This window comes from Castanea sativa, chromosome 11, assembly GCF_040712315.1.
Source record: "Castanea sativa cultivar Marrone di Chiusa Pesio chromosome 11, ASM4071231v1".
NCBI lineage: Eukaryota > Viridiplantae > Streptophyta > Magnoliopsida > Fagales > Fagaceae > Castanea > Castanea sativa.
This window is the reverse complement of record NC_134023.1, coordinates 63,374,168-63,393,970: the sequence shown is the minus strand read 5'-3', so window position 1 is coordinate 63,393,970 and position 19,803 is coordinate 63,374,168. Positions and strand designations below refer to the sequence as shown.

The 19,803-nt window shown below is 36.1% G+C and overlaps 1 protein-coding gene, 2 long non-coding RNA genes and 2 pseudogenes across 3 annotated transcripts; 2 read left to right on the top strand and 3 right to left on the bottom strand.

The window, feature by feature from the left end:
• Window positions 1-226: 226 nt before the first annotated feature.
• On the bottom strand, window positions 227-760 carry LOC142614992 (uncharacterized). The gene is made up of 2 exons (XR_012840627.1): window positions 656-760; window positions 227-524 (listed from the first exon to the last, which is right to left on the bottom strand). It is a non-coding gene; the product is annotated as an uncharacterized LOC142614992 (long non-coding RNA).
• A 91-nt stretch (window positions 761-851) lies between these two features.
• LOC142614991 (putative disease resistance RPP13-like protein 1) lies at window positions 852-3,959 on the bottom strand (annotated as a pseudogene).
• A 2,972-nt stretch (window positions 3,960-6,931) lies between these two features.
• LOC142618013 (uncharacterized) lies at window positions 6,932-8,529 on the bottom strand. The gene is made up of 2 exons (XR_012841136.1): window positions 8,410-8,529; window positions 6,932-7,230 (listed from the first exon to the last, which is right to left on the bottom strand). It is a non-coding gene; the product is annotated as an uncharacterized LOC142618013 (long non-coding RNA).
• Window positions 8,530-11,132: 2,603 nt separating this feature from the next.
• Window positions 11,133-15,894, top strand: LOC142617492 (putative disease resistance protein At3g14460). The gene is made up of 2 exons (XM_075790375.1): window positions 11,133-15,160; window positions 15,323-15,894. Exon 1 carries the CDS (start codon window positions 11,251-11,253, stop codon window positions 15,112-15,114), a length of 3,864 nt encoding a protein of 1,287 aa, XP_075646490.1. The 5' UTR covers window positions 11,133-11,250; the 3' UTR covers window positions 15,115-15,160; window positions 15,323-15,894.
• A 2,130-nt stretch (window positions 15,895-18,024) lies between these two features.
• Window positions 18,025-19,366, top strand: LOC142616921 (putative disease resistance protein At3g14460; annotated as a pseudogene).
• Window positions 19,367-19,803: the final 437 nt, after the last annotated feature.

Below are 19,803 nucleotides of genomic sequence, written 5' to 3'. Positions count from 1 at the left end.
TTGGGGGAGGGGGGGTGGTGTTGTGTGAATGAATCAATCTCAACTCACAATTCTGAGACCCCAAAACAAAAAGAGCACATTCACAGAAAAATATAGATAAATACACATACATCTTCCAGCCCAAAATTAAACCAAACTAATTCGTTAAAGACATCTGCACATTTTCTTAAGAGCCTTCTTCTGAGCATATAACTCCCCATGCAAGAAAACTACTTTGGGCCGATGCTACAGAATCATTAGAAGCAATCATAAATAGTTCAGAATCGTTAGAAAGATGTCAGCTGATACAATATACATGATAATAACCTCAGGACTAACATTTCACATAATTACAGGAAAAAAAAAAAAAAAAAACTACTGCCCAGATAACTTGCATAAAAACTTCAGAAGTGGAGCCAGACTTATTCAAAAATCCTCCTGTTTGCTGTACATAACATGAAGTAGGAAGGGATAGTGAATAACTGCAGAAGAACCCACATAAATTTGACCACTTGCTGGTGGCCCCAGAAGTCTTCAAAATTAGCCTAGATATATTATGATACATGATGGAAAGAAAAGATTATAGTAAATGCAATAATAATTTCACAATGTACAGTAAATTAAATTGATGTCTAGCAGGTCAAATTGCTATTCATCAACTGAGTAATAAAATTACCTTGGTGATATTGTGTTTTCATTGCTTCAAACAAGGACTCTTCTAGACTTCCTTATTAGTTTCTACGCAAGAGATATGAGCTATCTTGGACCAATATTTTGTCTTACTATGGAGTTTTGGTCTCAGCAGAGAGCATTTTATGCTCCAGATAAATGACAAGGATGGAACACCCTCTTCAGGATGGACTGGAGCAGTACGATGCTGAAACCCCTGGTCATGCAGATAAAAGAAAGCTCCTTCTATCCCCAAATTTTCCAACAAATCAACTACCTTTCTTGCCGCCGCAGGAATGCCTTTGCTGCTGGTGAGAGGAGGGCTTTTAGGGACGGGGGAAGGCAGTGGATAGTGCGCTATTCATAATAAGTTTTTTATTTTGACTGCTGCTTGAAAAAACACTGGAGCTGAACCTCTTTCTAGCTCCATCCTTTTGGCAAGGATCCGCTAGCAAAGAGCAATTTTGGATTTGAACAGAAAAAAGGGAGGCAGGCAACCCCTCTACTGGCATCAACTCGAGCTTCTCACAGCAATTGATCTCCAACTTTTCTAGCAACGTGAGGTGCTGAAGCCCTTGGCCTATGAATTTGAGATGTGGAAGTCTGCTGATACGAAGAGAAGTGAGGGTATTGGGCAGCAGCACCTCTTCTGGAAACAACTTCAAGTTACTACATCCACCTTCAATCTCAAAACAAGTGACACCATTCTATGCAAGCCCCATTCCTTCTGAGGCATCAGACTGTTGCAATTGGTAATCAAAAGAGATTGTAGGTTGGGAGTGGGCAACCCCTTTTCTGGAAAGAATTCCAGATTTGGGCAATCCTTGATTTTCATTTTTCGAAGAAATGTGAGATCAAAGTGAAGGTTGTTTGGAATTGAAAGGGACTTGAGATTCCTACATTCCTCGATATGAAGATCTTGAAGCTTGGTAAATAAACCTAATGGTAGAGATTGAAGAGAATCACAGCTTCTCAATATTTGCAAACTCTCAAGGACTCTATATGGGTGCATTGTATGCTCAAGTAGGAAGGGCTTTAAATTTCGACAATCACAAATAGAAAGTGCTTTTACATTAGTGAGAGAATCGCCTCCAGGAAAGGAATTGAGAGAAGGACAATTAACTATTTCCAGTCGTTGGAAACTAGAGTTGCCTTCAAACAATTCCTGGGACAGGGTCGTCAAAGCATCCAAATCATGCAGCTTCATTTCTTTCAAGGAACGGAGGTGCTTTGGTAAGGTCCCAATCAATTTAGGACATCCACGTATATGAAGCTGTTGGAGGGAGGGGAAGTGTTCACCTTCATTTGCTAAATGTATCCAGTGTGTCCAACTTGGCAACTCCTCAAACAACAAAGTTCTAAGAGATCGGAAAGGCTTGACTCCAAAGTGGCCATTCCCATAAAATCCAGAATCCAACCTTTTTAATCCTTCCATCTCTATGATGTAGAGCCCTTGAAGAGAAGATAAATGACCCAGTGGTGGTAAGGACGTACAAATTTTGCACTTGCTAAGACAAAGGAACACCATGTTAGGGAAAATGACATCATCTAACCAATTGGGAAACCTTGAACCACCATAGCTTTCAATTGTAAGCTTCTTCAAATTTTTATGAGGTTGCAGATTATCAAGTATGTCTATTTCATTTTGTACTTCATGAGTGTTAGAGGCCCATGTGAAAGCTAATTCATTAAGACAATGCTTACTTTTCAAGTCGGCCTCTGAAGCATCTGTAGCATCAACTACATTCTGCATCCTTGAGATGGAAACTGTACTAAGGTGTGCAAGCTTGCCCAATTCACTGATTTTTGGCCCACTATTTCTGCTCACAAAAAAATCAGTTAACACTTGGAGACTCTTTAATTTTCCAAATTCAAGGGGCATCTCTCTTAAGTTGGTTTCACTCACATCTAGATGACGTAAATTAATAAGGATTCCAAAGTTTGCTGGTAGCTCAGTGAGTTCAATACATCAATTTCACATTACAATTCCCATATCTTGCTATTCAGTATTCTATTCCATTCCTCAGCTTCCACTTCTGGGTGCAAGAGGCCTCCAAGTACTTTTGTAGCTAAAGGCAAGCCTTTACACTTTTTCACAATTTTCTCACCGATCCTTTTTAATGTTGGATGTTCCTCAGGGCTGCTAGTCCTAAATGCATGTTTTGCAAATAGTGACCAACAGTCTTCATCTGACAAATGCAACAGACGATAAGTAACTACAGCACGCATCATTGATGCAACACTTTGATTACGAGTTGTCACAATAATTCTACTTCCACGGGCTCCAGCTTTTAAAGGGCTTAACAACAAATCCCAATCAATAAAATTGTCATTCCAAATGTCATCTAAAACAAGCAAAAATCTCTTTCCTTTCAATCTCTCCTTTAGTTTGACTTGAAGAACATTGAGGTCTTTCACATTACAATTCCTTGACGCAACCGACTCAAAAATGGTTCTAGTTATTTTTAAAACATCAAATTCTTCTGAAACATAAGCCCATGCTCTAAAGTTAAATGATTTTTCTACCTCGGAGTCATTATACAAAAGCTGAGCAAGGGTTGTCTTGCCAACCCCACCAATCCCAACTATTGCAATCACAGGGATTCTGTTTTCTTTTTGTGCAATACCAGCAAGCAAAAATTCTTTTAGCTTCTCTTTATCCTTATCTCTACCAAACACTTCAAACTCATCAACTAAAGAAGTTGTGGGCAAAACCAACAATGGCTTCCCTCTTACACTTTCCTTGAAATTCATGATATCTCTTTGTTGTGCTAAAAACTCCAGCCTTTCAACTATATTTTTGAGCCTAGATTCTATATCTTTATCAAGTTTGAGACTGGAATCTTTATCTTCTTTACTTGGATTACGAGTAAAGAATAGACCCATTACCTGTTTTCCCTTGACCTTAGCCTCAGCTTCCAACTCGCATTGCAAAGCTATGGTGGCAATCTCATCCAACAAATCTTCAGCATGGTAGGCAGCATCTTTGAGCTCATTGACCCACTCTTTCACCGCCATGTTTGTGATCTGCTTCTCCTCTGCATCACTCAGCACTGCGTTAACAGTCAGCAGAACTGTCTTCATCTTGTCAAAGAGTGTCTGATCGAAATCCCTGTCTCCAAAGAAGTTTCTGACCAGGGGAGATGCCAGCCTTTCAAACAAAGCTCCAAAGAGTGCAGAAAGCAATGACTCTCCCAAAATTTCCCAAACCATTTTTTCTGCTTTGCAAAGAAAGGATTCAACAGGAAGAGATATAGGGTTGAGAAGCAGTCAGTTTTTCCATGGCTAATTATTTCGTTGACTATAGGCACAGAGTGTGGTGACCGATAGCCCCGATAGTGGCTGAAAATTAAATAATACTATAAATTTAAAAAAAAATATTATTTAAAAGATAATGTTAAGTACTGTCGGTAATTATTAATTTTTTCTTACGGTAATATCGGTAGTTATTAATAAACAAAGTTTTGATGAGACCTGTAATTCAATCTTTAGATCAATTTCTGCTTATATTAAAAAGTGAATAATGTTTTAAAGGTGTGTTTGTTTGGGAGTGAAATAAGAGAGATGAAAAATTTTAGAAAGAAAATAAGGAGGAAATTTTTTTTGCAGTGTATTTAGTTGGGTAAAAAGGAGTCAAAGGCTTTGTAACTGAATTGACACATTTCTATGTAGAGAGTGCTTAGGGTTTATAGGAAAAAAAGTTGGAACTGTGAAATTAGCAACATACTATAATTATCTCTCAAAAAAAAGTTAGATTAAAAGAAGGAAAATAAATTATGAGGTTTAGATTTTTTTTTCCGAGTCTATCAAAATATTTTCTCTCAAAAAAATAAAAAACTGGGTGAGAATAAATTTTTTCTTAACCCATAAAAATGCCATGTGCATGTACACATAAACTTCTTCAAGTTGCTTTTTTTTTTTTTTTTTTTATCCTTCTCCACGTTGCCTTCTTTTTTCTTTTTTCTTTTTTCTTTTTTCCTGTTTCTGGCAACAACGTTGCCCCTCGTTTTTTGCTTTTTTTTTTTTTTTTTTTTTTCTTTCTGGAAACAACGTAGCCCCCCCCCCCCCCCGGCCCCTCTTTTTTTTTTTTTTTTTTTTGGGGCAGTCACGTTGCCAGTTGCTTCTTTCTTTCTTTATTTTCTTTGGGCATTGATGTTGCCTCTTTTTTTTTTTTCTAGGGTTTGGGCGTGAAAGGTTTTTTTTTTTACTAGATGCAATTTTTTTTGGACATGATTTTTATTTTTATAAAAAATTTGGGTGATAGCTCTTTTTTTTGTAGCTATTTGTCACTTTTTTGTTTTAATTAGGTATCATTCTTTAATAAGAGTATATGAGTAAATTTATTCAAACTTATTTTTTCTATTCTTCCACTTTTGCACCCCCAATCAAACAAAAAACGGAGAAAATAAAATCTTTTATATCCTTCCACTTTTTCACCTCTCCAACCAAACGAACCCTAATTTGATAATAAAAAGCTATCTCTAAGAACAGACACTATAAGTTGAAACTTTCTATAAATTAAAAAAAAAATTGGTATCTATTTCATCAAAAACATAAAAATCCATAAAATAAATTAATTATCTTATTATTTTTTTATAAAAATTTAAAAATAAATAAATTTTAAAGCAATATTTTCAAAATATCTGTCAATATTTGTTTACAATTTTTCATATTTTTTAGAAACTACCTTGGATTATATACATTTAAAAAAAATCGTGTTGAAATAATATATTTTCAAAGTAGAATTTGCACTTTAAAAATACAAAAAATCAGCCGAAACTTTTTTTTTTTTTTTTGAGAAACAAAAATCAGTCGAAACTTGAAATTGCATTTCAAGTGTTGAAACTTGAAATTTTGTAACGTCTCCAATAGTAATATAGGCTACTCGGCTTATTTTCATTGGCTAGTAATGAGTTGTGATTGGTAAAGGCCATTTTCGATGGTCCCAGCATTTTCTGCTGATAATTGTTAGGTGCTCTGCACCAAGCCACCATTGCACCATGTGGTTTAGTCCCCACACACATTGTCAAAGTTTTTAAATGAGCTGTGAATCTTCAGTCACCAAAGTCAGCCTTTTTTATTTAATTTTTTTTTTTAGATAAGATGGGGCATTTGGTGTGTCACGCCCCAAATCCAAAAGAGTCTAAAGCATAAGAAACCAAGCCTTCGAGAGAGACTGTATGGGATTTTTTCTTTCTTTCCATTTGATAAAGTAAATAAATATATTGATCTCTCTACAATACAAGTTAGAGCTCTATGACACATTTACAAGCAATACAAACTACAAATCATGTGTGTCCAAATGTACTTAATAATCCATTGCTCCACATAAAATAAACACAAAGTCACGATCCTTTCTAAAGTACACAACCTTAACAAAAAATCTAGGCTTACCACACTCAAGGCTAACAAACCTCAAAAGCCCAATCTCCAGTAGTATTAGCTATGGCCTCAACAAATTTAGTAAGTTGAGTCACTAGCACTTTATAGCATAAATCTCCCACTTAGCATAGTACTTTAATCACCACCAATAAACTAAGCTCCATGCCCGATGTATAACTAATTTATTTGTAAAACTGTAGGAAAGTGGAATGAGCTAAAGCCCAGTAAGTAACATAATTAATGGGGGTGGAGGAAATACAAGTTTCGTGATAATGAGCATTTTACAAAATGTTTCATAATTTGGGAATTTCCATTTGGATCATGCAAAACCATTTTTCTTAATAAAATGACAAGAATGATTAAAAGAATGTAGCACCAAGCTTTCTCAAAATATTTCAACATGAAATTACATATTATTTACTATGAGCTATCAAAACATCCTTTTAAAACCTGAAAATCCAAACCAAGGCCACGTGACAACGCGGTCACAAAAATGGAACTCATCGCCGACACACAGCCAGAACTAATCTGCCATCACAAAGACGGAACTCATATGCCATCACAAAGATGGGTGCTAAGATATCAATGTCACACAGACTATAGTATCTAGCTAGGTAATCACCGAGTAATCACACGTTACGGTACAAGGGTAAAACATAAAGAGCTCACAGATTACATGAATTCAAAACACGATTCAATTTCAAGTAGTTTCACAAAAATCTTTGAAATACCCAATATATTCACAAGGTTCCCAAATTTTCCAAAATCATTTCTTGTCAATAACATTTTCTATCAATTTATCAAATATCACAAGTCAAGATAAAACATCTTTAGAATTTGCAAATAATGCAATAAATCCATAAAATTCATTCCCAAGAATTATATCAAAGATGTTTATCTCTTCCATACTAACAAATCATGCATTTCCCCATATTCAATATTAAACATGATACTCTTTTCATATACAATCATATATAACAGGGTCTCAACACAATACTTTTTAAGAAAACATAATTCCACAAATAATTTTTCAAAATGTGTTTGACCCAAAAATAAAGTTTATGCAACGTGGTTATTTTCCAAAAATCTCATTAAAAGCTACTTACCTTGGAAAGCCAACCAATTTACCTCAACTGAGCATCAAAAAATCAACCAATCCCGTCACTAAGTCCATCACCAAGAATCTCGAAACCTAGAAAACTAAGGATCAAGCCTATTAACAACAAGGCCTATCGCAAAGTTTATCATCACATTGTCTCCAAAATCAAAAAGGATCCCTTAAATCAAATCAAATACGCTAAAGCCTAGCTTGCCCAACTTAAGACAAGTACTCATTCCCAAACGGGAACCAAACAAGCATACAAACTCATAGTGCCACAGCACAAAATCAAAGCATTTTAAATCTCCACTGCAAGTAATGTGCACACATAAACATAACATAAAACACATCAATTCAAAATAGAGGTAACATATCTCATGAGTTTCTCTTTTGAGCACTAAATGATTAAACCAAACCATTATTAAAATTTACCAAGTAAAACACATGTCGAAGAAAACACATAAATTTACAAGCCAATCCATTCAACAAAGATTTGAAGTAAATTCCACAAAATTTCAACTTTTTCATCGCACTTTTAGATTGAATACATAGCAGGCCAGACATTTTGTAAAAATTGTTTGGTCCATGAAAAGTTATCCGATTATTGAAATTAAATAGGGATAAACTCTTATATGTGTAGTATATACCATAAAAAATTCAGCTCAAAATGATTTTTCTATAATTTATTAAAAATCACCTATTGCAGCTGACTCAAATCTGTTAGGGACAAATTTGGAGTCCCAAAAGAAAGTTACTATAATTTTAATACTATTCCAAAATCTTTGAAACTTGATTAACCTTAAAGATACATGTGGTAGCACACATTAACCACTAAGAATGCAACCCATAACCTCATATAACAATCGTCATAATGCAAGCGAGAAATTCAATCACATAACTCAAATAAGCAATTTATCAAACACTTAGTATGCAACAAGCATAATGTACATATCAATTTAAACAATTTCATAATCAATACCATCAGCTTTCACATATGTCAAAATCTTTCCCAAAATGCAAGGATCTCACTTTCAAAAATCAATCTAATCCTCAACATAAATCAAGAACCCATATGATTTCTCAAGAAACCCAAGTCACATGGTTGCCAAACATAACATCCAATTCACCTCATTAAATTAATAGCCTCCAAATAAAGTCTTAAATGTCCCAACACCTTAATAAAACATCCCCCAAAACAAAACCCACAACATCAAAGAGCAATACAAACAAAATAGGATAGATACCCATGACATTAGAAGAAGGGTCTGGGAGATTTTTACCTTAAATTCTTGTTGGGAAATGGCACAAATAAAGAAGTACATGGTGGCTAGAGGGACGATCTAATGGTGGCTGATCATGAGAGATGAAGAAGGGAGTATGATTTGGGTGAGAGGAAAGGAGAGGCTGGTAGCACAAGAAAAACGAGAGAGGGAGAGAGAGATCAACGTGAAAATGAGAAAGAAGTGGGGGGGGGGGGGGGGAGGGACTGACTTAAGTTGAAAAGCTTAATTACCAATTTGCCCCAAAAATATCTTGTGAGTAAATTTCCAATTTGCTCCTCAAGCTTCTTCCAAATTACACTTAATAACCAAGGTGTTACATGGTGGGTGTGTTTGGCTTCAAATTAAAAAGTCAATTTATTTTACTATTCAGCCTATTTTTGCTATTATTTTATGGGCCCCACTGTACTATTTTAGTTAATTTTTACCTTTATTTATAATACTTTCAGCAAAAAAATTTCTATTTCAGCAAAATAAGCGAATCCCAAACAGACCCAGTGTGTGGTCCAATTAAAAAGGGGTAGGGTTTAATTAGTGGTGTATTTTTTTGGGTTTAATTCACCAAGTGTTTTGGGTTTTAAACGTTAGGACTTAGGTGTAATAGGTTTATTATTATTTTTTTAAGGTAAAGGGTAATGATAATTTTTGTTTAATTAGCCTAGTTTTTTGGGTTTAATTGTTTAGTATAATGGGTTTTAACGTAGTTTATCCATTGATGTCCGTCTATCTTAAATACATAGTGTACCCTCTATCATTCAAAAAATTCAGAGAGATTGCTAGAGATGTTCTTAGATTGTGTTACTCTTCTTACTGCCAATTTATCTAAGATTTTTTATATTAAAAAAAATAAATTTTATGTTGTTGTTCCACCAAATTTGCTACATAATATATACATACATACATACATATAAATATATGTATATATTTTTATTAATTTATAAAATTCAACTAAAGGTCCCTTTATTTTTTTATTTTTTTGAGGAAGTTATTATTAACTTGATTCTTTATTTTATTTTTTTGATAAATTAATACTTGGAATTTGAAGGACTTGAATCCTAGATGTCTTCTTTAGAAATATCAGGAGGTATCAAACAACTAAGTTACAAGGTTTTTGGCCTTAGCTAGCTTATTAAACCAATGTATATTCACCGTCGGTGAGTGTGGTGCAATGGTAGAAAGCCCTCAAAAAGATCCATCTCTTTGAACCAAGTGCTAAGAGGTGGTGAGTTCAAGTACTAGTACTGGCTCATACTTTCTAATATGTAGAAATTGTGGTACATGGGGCGATAATTACATATGCAATGCCCTTTTTCTTTATTTTCTCTAAAAAAAATAAAAAATTCAATGTATATTCAATATTCTTTTTTTTTTTTCTGGTTAAAAGTTTATATTCAATCCCCTTTCTCAGAGTCTTTTGGCTAAAAATTACAAAAAATGGAGTTTATTGTTGTTATAGGTACTGTTCAAAGTTATTTGGCAAAATGAGGAGAGAGATTAAATTTCGGCAATGGTGTTGCCGAAATTGCAAGAAAAAAAGTAGAACGTGTCAGGAGAGAGACAAAATTGAATTTCGGTAATGAGATTACCGAAATTCTTGTCCTGCCGGTGAAATGCCCAAAATGCTAAAATGAAAACCAATTGTGGCAATGGCATTGTTGAAAATGGGAGGAAAAAAAGAAGAAGAAGAATTGTGGCAACCAAGTTGCCGAAAATGGAGGGGAAAAAAAAATACTACGTTCACAACATTTTTCATAACAAATTACAGGTGGTTAATTGTTATTGGTTCAAATTTGAACCTAACACTAAAATTACTTTTTTGCCTCAATAATAACAATCAATAACAACTTGCCACTTAGAATTTGTTGTGAAAATATTATGGACGTATCATTTCTAAACAAAATCGTGGTGCTGAAATAGAAGGAAAAAAAAGTGGCATATTGTTTTGTGACAATGGCATTGCCGAAATAGAGGGGGAAAAAAACAATTTGACACTTTTTTTTTTCCTCTATTTCGGCAATGCCATTGCCACAAAACAATTTGCCACTTTTTTTTTTCCTTTTTTTTCGGCACCATGATTTTTTTTTAAATGATACGTTCACAACATTTTCACAACATTTTTACAACAAATCCTAAGTAGCAGGTTGTTACTTATTATTATTATTATTGGAGCAAAAAAATTATCTTAGTGTTAGGTTCAAATTTGAACCAATAACAACTAACCACCTGTAATTTGTTGTGAAAAAAGTTGTGGACGTAGTATCTTTTTTTTTTCCCTCCATTTTCGGCAACTTGGTTGCCACAATTTTTTTTTTTTTTTTTTCCTCCCATTTTCAACAATGCCAATGCCACAATTAGTTTCCATTTCAGCATTTTGGGCCACAATTAGTTTCCATTTCAGCATTTTGGGCACTTCACCGGCAGGCTTGACAATACGGACAGGACAAAAATTTCAGTAATCTCATTACCGAAATTTAATTTTCTCTCTCCCTGACACATTCTACTTTTTTTGCAATTTTGGCAACACCATTGCTAAAATTCAATTTCTCTCTTTATTTTATCAAATAACTTTAAATAGTACCTATAACACTGATAATTTCACCGTCCATTTTTTTTATCAAAAGACTATCCTTTCTCAACCGTCCATTTTTTTTTTTTTTTTTTAATCTAATCAAACTTAGATTTTTTTAACCCACCTAACTACAACTACAGGGGTGGTGTTTCAGCAAGTCGTTGTGCCGCTGAGCTCATCTCTGTTACTGTTCCACGATCCAGTCCACCATTTGCTTTTCATTTCACCGTTTCTGCTGTCACTCTTTCGTGACAAAAAAAAAAAAAAGTAACATGGCTGGCTCTCCGGTGAAAGCCGCAATTCAGGAGCTGTTGTACAGTTTGCTTTCACTCAACTTCTTTCGAACAAATAAATTCAGAATTGGATTGCTAGAAGATTTAAGGATTGTGCTGCAGTATCTTACTGTGATGGTCGATGAAGCTGAGGAGAAGCAGAACAAAAACCCAGTTGTCAAATTGTGGCTGGACGAGCTTCAAGATGTTGTCTACCACACAGAGGATCTCGTGGATGAGATGTGCACTGAAAGTTTAAGACACAAGTTGGATGCTGAATCTCAGACCAAGTCATCAAGTCTGGAATGGAATATCAAGGTGATAAAAAAGATGGAGGAGATGCTTGACAGGTTAGAATTCTTTATGGAGCAAGGAGATGTACTTGGTTTGAAGGGATTAGGAATAATATCTGATCCACAAAAGCGTTTTAGCATGCCCATAACTTCATTTTTTTTGGTAGATGATCATGAAGTGTTTTGTAGAGATGCTGATAAAGATGCTATTATTAGTCTTTTGCTGTCTGATGATGTAAAGAGTGAACAGTTGTCTGTGATTCCGATCGTGGGCGAGGTTGGGGTTGGTAAGTCCGCTCTTGCTCGGCTCGTTTACAATGATTGCAGAGTAAGTCAGCATTTTGAGATCAAGGCTTGGTACCCCGTTAATCATAAGATGACAAAAGCAATTTCTGAGTCGTTTAGTTTGCAGTCTTTGCAAGAGAGCCTTAAGGGAAAGAGATTTCTTCTTGTTTTGGATGATGTGGGGAGTTTTAACTATGCAGACTGGGAATCCTTACAATCTACTTTGAAAGGTGTTGCAAATGGAAGTTGTGTTATTGTAACTACACGCGATTCAGAAGTTGCATCCAAGATTAGCACCGTATGTACTTATCATATAGAGTCATTGTCAAATGAAGAAAGTTGGTTGATGTTCACAAAATTTGCTTTAGGAGACCAAATGCCTAGTTCATGTCCCGAAGTAGAAACCATTGGCAGAGAAATTGTGCAGGAGTTTTTGGGCCTGCCATTCGCAGTAAAAGCACTTGGGCTTCTTTTGCGCTCTAAGCCACAAGTTGAGGAGTGGAGAGTTTTACTAAACCGCTTAAACCATTTTTCTTTACCTAGAGGAATGAGTGGAGATGGAATTGAATTAAGAAAGCGCTATGATGAACTTCCTGCACAGTTAAAGCGATGCTTTGCATATTGTTCAATATTTCCCAAGGGTTATGAATTTGAGAAAGAGAAGTTGGTTCTTTTATGGATGGCAGAAGGTCTTCTGCAAAATCGTGGAAAGGAAGATGATGGTAACAAGTGCTTTGATGAATTGTTATTGGAGTCTTTTTTTCAACAATCAAATGCCAATAATTCACGTTTTCTGATGCATGATCTTGTGGATGATTTGGCTGCTCATCTGTCTTGGAAACATTTTTGCAGATTGGAGGATAATAATTTGTCTCATATCTCTGTAAGTACCCTGTATTTATCTCTTTGTAGAGGCAAATATGATTCCTCAGTGATATTTAAAAGTATTGATAAAGCCAAGTTTTTAAGGACATTCTTGCCATTAGATCATGAATCATGTCGTTTAAGTAGTAACGAACTGCAGAATATGTTGTGCAAACTGCAATTCCTACGTGTGCTTTCTTTATCTCATTATCATATCACTGAGCTACCTGCTTTGATAGGCAATTTGAAACATTTACGGTACATTGATCTCTCTCACACTGGAATTAAGTGGTTACCTGAATCAGTTTGTGCTCTATGCAACTTACAAACGTTCATATTGTCAAATTGTCATTCTCTCACCAAATTGCCAGAAAACATGTGGAGGCTTGTTAACTTGCGTCATCTTGATATTAGTGGAACTGACATAAATGAGATGCCAAAAAACTTGAGTAGATTGAAAAAACTTCAAACACTGCCTTACTTTGTTGTGGGCAAAAGAAGTGGCTCGATGCTTAAAGAGTTGGGGGGTCTTCGGGATCTTCATGGGACGCTTCACATTTCAAAGTTGCAGAATGTAGTCTCTGAAAATGATCCAGCTAGCGCCCGTTTGTTTACCAAGAAATACCTTGATGAGCTAGTGTTGGAATGGAGTAACAATACTGTTGATCAGGAAAATGTGCTTGAAGCGCTACAGCCTAATAGTAAACTGAAGAAGCTCAGCATTAATTTTTACTGTGGTACAAGATTTCCAAATTGGGTGGGGCATATGTTATTCTCTGGCATGGTTTCCCTACGTCTTAGCAACTGCAACAATTGCTCATCCTTGCCACCACTTGGACAGCTACCATCTCTTGAAGTCCTCATTATTGAATGGATGGATGCAGTGAAAAGCGTGGGTCCTGAATTCTGTGGGATGGATAAGCCATTTAACTGTTTGAAGACTCTAACATTTGAGGGGATGTCGGAATGGGAAGAATGGGTTTCATTTGAAGTTGGAGGTGGAGAATTCCCTAGCTTATGTGAGCTTTGTATAAGGAGATGCCCCAAGCTGAAGGGAAACTTACCCAAGCAACTTCCTTCTGTAGTAAAAGTTGAGATTTCTGAATCTCAGGAACTTGTGACTGCAATTATGACAGAGGCATCATTACACAAAAGGACTTTACATTATCAGGACAAGGTTCTGTTCATAAGTGAAGATAAAGTTACCTCATTCTTGGAGCAAATGACTGTCTTTACATATAAAGGTGCCACAGACTCCTCATTGCCTATAACTAAAGGTGCCACAGACTCCTCATTGCTCATGACTACTCCAAATTTTAGGGATGAAGCTGATGTTCCAACCAAAAACTGGTCCAACCAAGGTAGACAGCAAGACCTCTTATCTTTTAAAAGCGTAAAAGTTTCTGGAATATCACAACTGATGGGAGTTACAGGGTTAGATAGCCTCAAAATTGAAGGATGCGATGCTCTGGAGTTCATACCTGTAGAAGTGATGACCAGAAACCCTTTTCTCCAACATTTATATATCATTAATTGCTGCTCTCTCAAGTCCTTTCCTGGGGGCCATTCACTCACTGCCTTGAAAATGCTTTATATCCAGAACTGCAAGAAATTAGAGTTCCACCTAAGTGCAAAGAGGACACACCAGTTTTCACTTCTTGAACATTTGTGCATAGGGAGTAGTTGTGATTCCCTGATGTTCCTCCCTTTAGACTTCTTTCTGGAGCTTAGATTTCTTTCTATCTGGGATTGTGCAAATCTGCAATCCCTTTCAATGCCAGAGGGAATTGAGAAAGATCTCACATATCTTGAGGCCTTGGAGATCAGGGATTGTCCTAATCTGGTATCCTTTCCAAAAGGAGGATTGCGTGCCCCCAACCTGACAACCATTTGGTTCTCCAATTGCAAGAATCTCAAGGAACTACCTGATCAGTTCCACTCCCTCAACTCTCTCCATTCAATGTTTTTAAATAATTGCCCGCAACTTGTATCACTTTCAGGTGGGGGTTTGCCTTCCAAACTAAGTGTACTCTGTATCACTTTTTGTGACAAACTCGTGCTTGGGAGGGAGTGGGGGTTGCATAGGCTTGACTTTCTTAATCGGTTAGAGATTGAAGGTGGATGTGAAAACGTAGTGTCATTTCCAGAGGAGGAGTTACTGCCTAGCAATCTCAATTCTCTACGCATCAGTGAACTTCTGAATCTTGAATATCTGAACTACAAGGGGCTTCAACACCTTACTGCCCTTAAAACACTGGAAATTAGCTGCTGTAACAAACTCAGGTCCTTGCCAGAAGAGGGACTTCCATCCTCCCTGTCTTTTCTCTGCATCAATGAATGCTCTTTGCTGAAACCAAAGCTTCAAAATAAGAGGAAAAGATTTGTCTCTTTCATAGAGGCTGATGAGGAAGTAATCTCATGAGCAAGTCTAGAAGAGTCCTCGTTTGATGAAAATGCAATTCAGAGAGGTACTTTTTCTGCATGTAGACCAATAACAATTTGACCTGCTAGATCTCAATTCAATTCATTTTACAATGTAAAACAATTAATGCACTTGACTTTCTAATAATAAATATATATATATATATATATATATATATATATATATATTTCCATTTTTCATAATGTAGGCCAACTTTGAAGACTTCTTGTGCCACCAGCAATTGCTCAAGTTTCTACATGTGTTCTTCTGCAGTTATTCATTTTTGCCTCCTACTTCATGTTTTAGGTTTGTATATTCTGCCTTTGTGATCAATCAATAGTATCAATAGTTTTTGCGGGCTCCCATCTACATTTTGTTGAAGAATTTGGCATTGCTTCTAGGGATTGAGAGGCTTCTGATCAAAGTGTTCTTATATGAGGGAGTTATATGGTTAGAAGAAGGCTCTTCAAAGAGTGTGGACTGGATTTCTTTGAAAAAATATTTTGTATATTTTGGGTTTAGTGTATAAAAGTTATATGTGGCTTGACTCTTTTTTTTTTTTAATTTTTTGTGTGTGAGTCATTGTATGTACTGAGGTCATGGAATTGGATCTTGAGGTCTTCATGAAAAAAAAAATTGCGATTGAGAGTCAAAGGTGGGTGTGATGACATATAAGTTGATTTGAGCTTTTCAGGGTTTGTGAGTCTGTTTTATTAGAGTGGGTTGAGTGTTTGTAAATCATATTTATTATAGTGGATATCAGTATGTCTAAGTCCAGTAAATTCTGTTGAGTTTATCTACTTCCCAAAAGAAAAGTAGTCTGAGCTCATCTCTTCAGCTCTCATAAAGTCATACTCAAGCATGTATTATAGAGTAGATTAACATCCTCATTTCACTTTGTGTGAAGGTTCAGCTGGTTTCCTTAATTCCTTCTAATAAATATCTTTTGAAATGGGTATTATGTTTTCTGAGCCGCGAACAGGTTCTGTTGCTCTTCTGTAAGACGTTATTGTTCCAGTTCTCAAATTTGTTGAAGCTGACATATAGAATAGATTGTTTAACTTGTTTTCTAGGTTCAGTGGCAAGCATGTGTGAAAATGTAAAGTCCAAGTCCATGAAGTTGATGCCGACATATGTCAATCTCAGAAGTTGTAAAAAAAAATTTGTATAACTAGACTTGATTTTGTTTTAGCCAGCGTATTTGGACGAGTGTACTAAGCCTGACTCTATAGCCTTTCTTAGCATCCAGAGGCTCTTAGATCTGCAATCCATATCTGATGACTGAGGGGCTATGAAATCCTACCTTACAAGATACATAAGACTATTGGGAGTCTGTTAAAACACCAATCTTTGCCCAAACTGGGGCAGCCAGCTTTACGTTCCAGCCTATTTGGTATTGTCCACATCTAAAACCGCAGTGTGAACAAGATAAATCAGAGGATTATGGTAAGAATTGGAACATCCCCTTTGCAGATTTTCGAATGCAATTCCAGTTTGAGCAATTAGTTGTATATGTTCTATCGAATAGTGGTACCACTTTGTCTCTGAAGGTTCTGATCTTTTGTTTCTAGTCATGTGTTTGGACAAGCCATGCTAGCATCACATGTGAACTGGTCACCACAGATATGGTGCTAGCATGTGAATTTCCAATTTCAGTTCTGTAAATTGAGTCTTTTCTGCCTGAAAGCATTAAGAATTATATCATTAGCCTAAAACAATAAAAATGGACCTGGGATGCACAGATACAACATCCCCTTCCCCTTAGACATCATGTTTGAATTTGGAAATTGGACAAGCTGCTACTTACTATTCTGTACATCTTTTGTATCCAATCCATTCCAAATTTTGAATTTCCAATAAAGAAAATATCTACTTTGTTTCTTTCAAGAGTTATCTCCAAATTTATTTCAATAGTTGTGATCTAGTGTAAGATGAGCAGACTATCTTCTATGTGAAAATGGATCATGAGTTGAGTAGTATAATGCAAATCTAGGAAGCATATACACGAATACATGTACGGGGTACGACCCAACGACACACAATTTTTGAAAAATTAGAACACAATATGGTGGGGATACACATTAATTAATTATTAAATATTTTTTTATTTGTATTTATAAATATTTTTAAGCATTTATATGTTCATATACTATTAAACATATATCAAATTAAGAGTAATAATAGATGATAAAGTAAATTCATAACTAATAAATAATGTTTATAAATTAAAATACAAACCAAGAATAAGATCCAAAAGAGTAACTAATAGATAACTAGATAAGTGTTCAAGATTGATACTAAAAAGAAAAAAAAAAATTATCCCAAATTAAAAGGCCCATGCATCAAGCTCAATAATATTCTAGTGTGCAAAAATAACATATGAACAATACCTCAATACACCAAAATAAATTATTATTTTTTATTTACTTTCTCTCTCTCGCTTCATGCATCAATCCACATAGATTGGAGGTGGTGCAATGTCCGCTTTACATTGAAGTTCATATGAAAACAGTTGAGCCGCGGCTGGGTTTAATAAGGGCTTTTTAAGTGGGCCTCAACGATGCTGTTTAAGGGTGCTAATCGTATAACTGGGCCGTGAGCTCAAAAACATGAATTTGTTAAAAAAATTGACCGGGTATAGGCCCAATTACAAAAGAAAGCACATGTAGAGTTTATGTGCAAGTTTGAAACCCATCTGGTCCGGTCTAAAGTTGGAACACACAAAGTAACTGGGGAAAGCCAGCCATAGGTCCATGAGCCGTAGATCTAGCCAGCCCAGAAGTAAGATCCAAGTCAGGACCAGATCAGATCTAGCCCAGCTCAGGTTCCTCTATTCAATTTCCAAAGGTGACCACCGCACCAAAGATTCTGTTCACTAGTGACAATAAAGTTGCCTCATTCTTGGACCAAATGAGTGTCTTTGAATATGGAGGTGAAGGCGGTACAAATTCATCATTGCCCATGACTCAAGTTTCTGTGGAATCCTTGTCCCCCACAGCTCAAGCACCTGCAGAATCTTTGTTGCCCACGACTCGAGGTGGCGAGGAATCCTCATCACACATGACTCAGACTGCAAACATAAGAGATAAAGCTGATGCTCCAACCATCAATTGGTCCAATCAAGATGAACTGCAAGACCTCTCCTCTTTCAAAAGGATGAAAGTTTCAGATATATCAGAACTTATGGAAGTTACATGGCTACATATCCTCAAAATTCAAGGATGTGATGACCTGGAGTTCATACCTGAAGAAGTGATGGACAGAACCCTTCTCTACAACATTTATATATCATTAACTGTTGTTCTATCGAGTCCTTTCCTCACGGATATCCACCCACTGCCTTGAAAGTTCTTTATATTCAGAACTGCAAGAAATTAGAGTTTCTCCCACCTGCAAAGGGGAAGCACCAATTTGCACTTGAAAGTATGTGCATAGGGAGTAGCTGTGATTCCATGTTAGTCACCCCATTACACTTCTTTCCAAATCTTAGAAGTCTTTCTGTCTGGAAGTGTGCAAATCTGGAATCCCTTACAATGACACAAGCAACTCAAGAAAAGCTCACGTTTCTTGAGGCTTTGGAGATAGGGAATGTCCTAAGCTAGTCTCTTTTCCAAAAGCAGGATTGCCTACACCCAACCTGACATTTATTTGGTTCTCCAATTGTATGAATCTCAAGGAGCTGCCCAATCAGTTGCACACCCTCGGTTCTCTCCAATCAATGTTTATAAATAGTTGCCCAGAACTTGTATCACTTCCGGAAGGGGGTTTGCCTTCCAAACTAAGTCTACTTTGTATAACTTTTTGTGAAAAACTCAATCTCGGGATGGAGTGGGGATTGCATAAGCTTGACTGTCTTCATCAGTTGGAGATTGAAGATGGATGTAGAAATGTGGAGTCATTTCCAGAGGACAAGTTACTGCCCTGCAATCTCACTTCTCTACGCATCAGTGGACTTTCAAATCTTAAATGTCTGAACTACAAGGGTCTTCAACGCCTTACTGCTCTTAAGACACTGGAGATTAGCTGCTGTAACAAACTCCAGTCCTTCCCAGAAGAGGAACTTCCATCCTCCCTGTCTTTTCTCTGCATCAAGGAGTGCTCTTTGCTGAAACCTAAACTCCAAAATAAGAGGAGAAGATTGGTCTAAGATAGAAGAGCCCCTCAGTGAGGCACTTTTTCTATATAGAAAAATAATAATTTGACATGTTAGATGTCAATTCTATTTACTATACATTATGATGCGATTATTTCACTTGCTAATAATTTTCTTTCCATCTTACATGATCTTGGGCGATTTTGAAGAATTGTTGGGGCACCAATGATGCTCTAGATTCTATGAGGGATCACTATCTATTTCATGTTTCTGTCATGTTTTTTCTGCCTTTGTTTCCTTATCAATCGATAGTATCTTCCAAATCTTTTTGTGGACTTCTAACTCCAATTTTCTGAACAAGTTTGAAGAATTTATCATTGCTTCTAAGGATTGAGTGGATTCAGATCAAAGGGATCTTATATGGAGGTTATAGTACAGTTAGAAGAAGCTCTTCAAAGAATGTGAAGTGGATTTTTCCGAAGAACAAAGTTTGGTGTATTTTGGAGTTGAAAGATGCACATGTAACTAGTTGGCTGTGATTTGAGTGTTTATTTCTTGTGTGACTAGAGTGCCAGTGTATGTATTAACTATTAAGG

Coding starts and splice junctions, on each gene's coding strand:
- LOC142617492 (XM_075790375.1), top strand. CDS start 11,251: ATGGCTGGCTCTCCGGTGAAAGCCGCAATTCAGGAGCTGTTGTACAGT.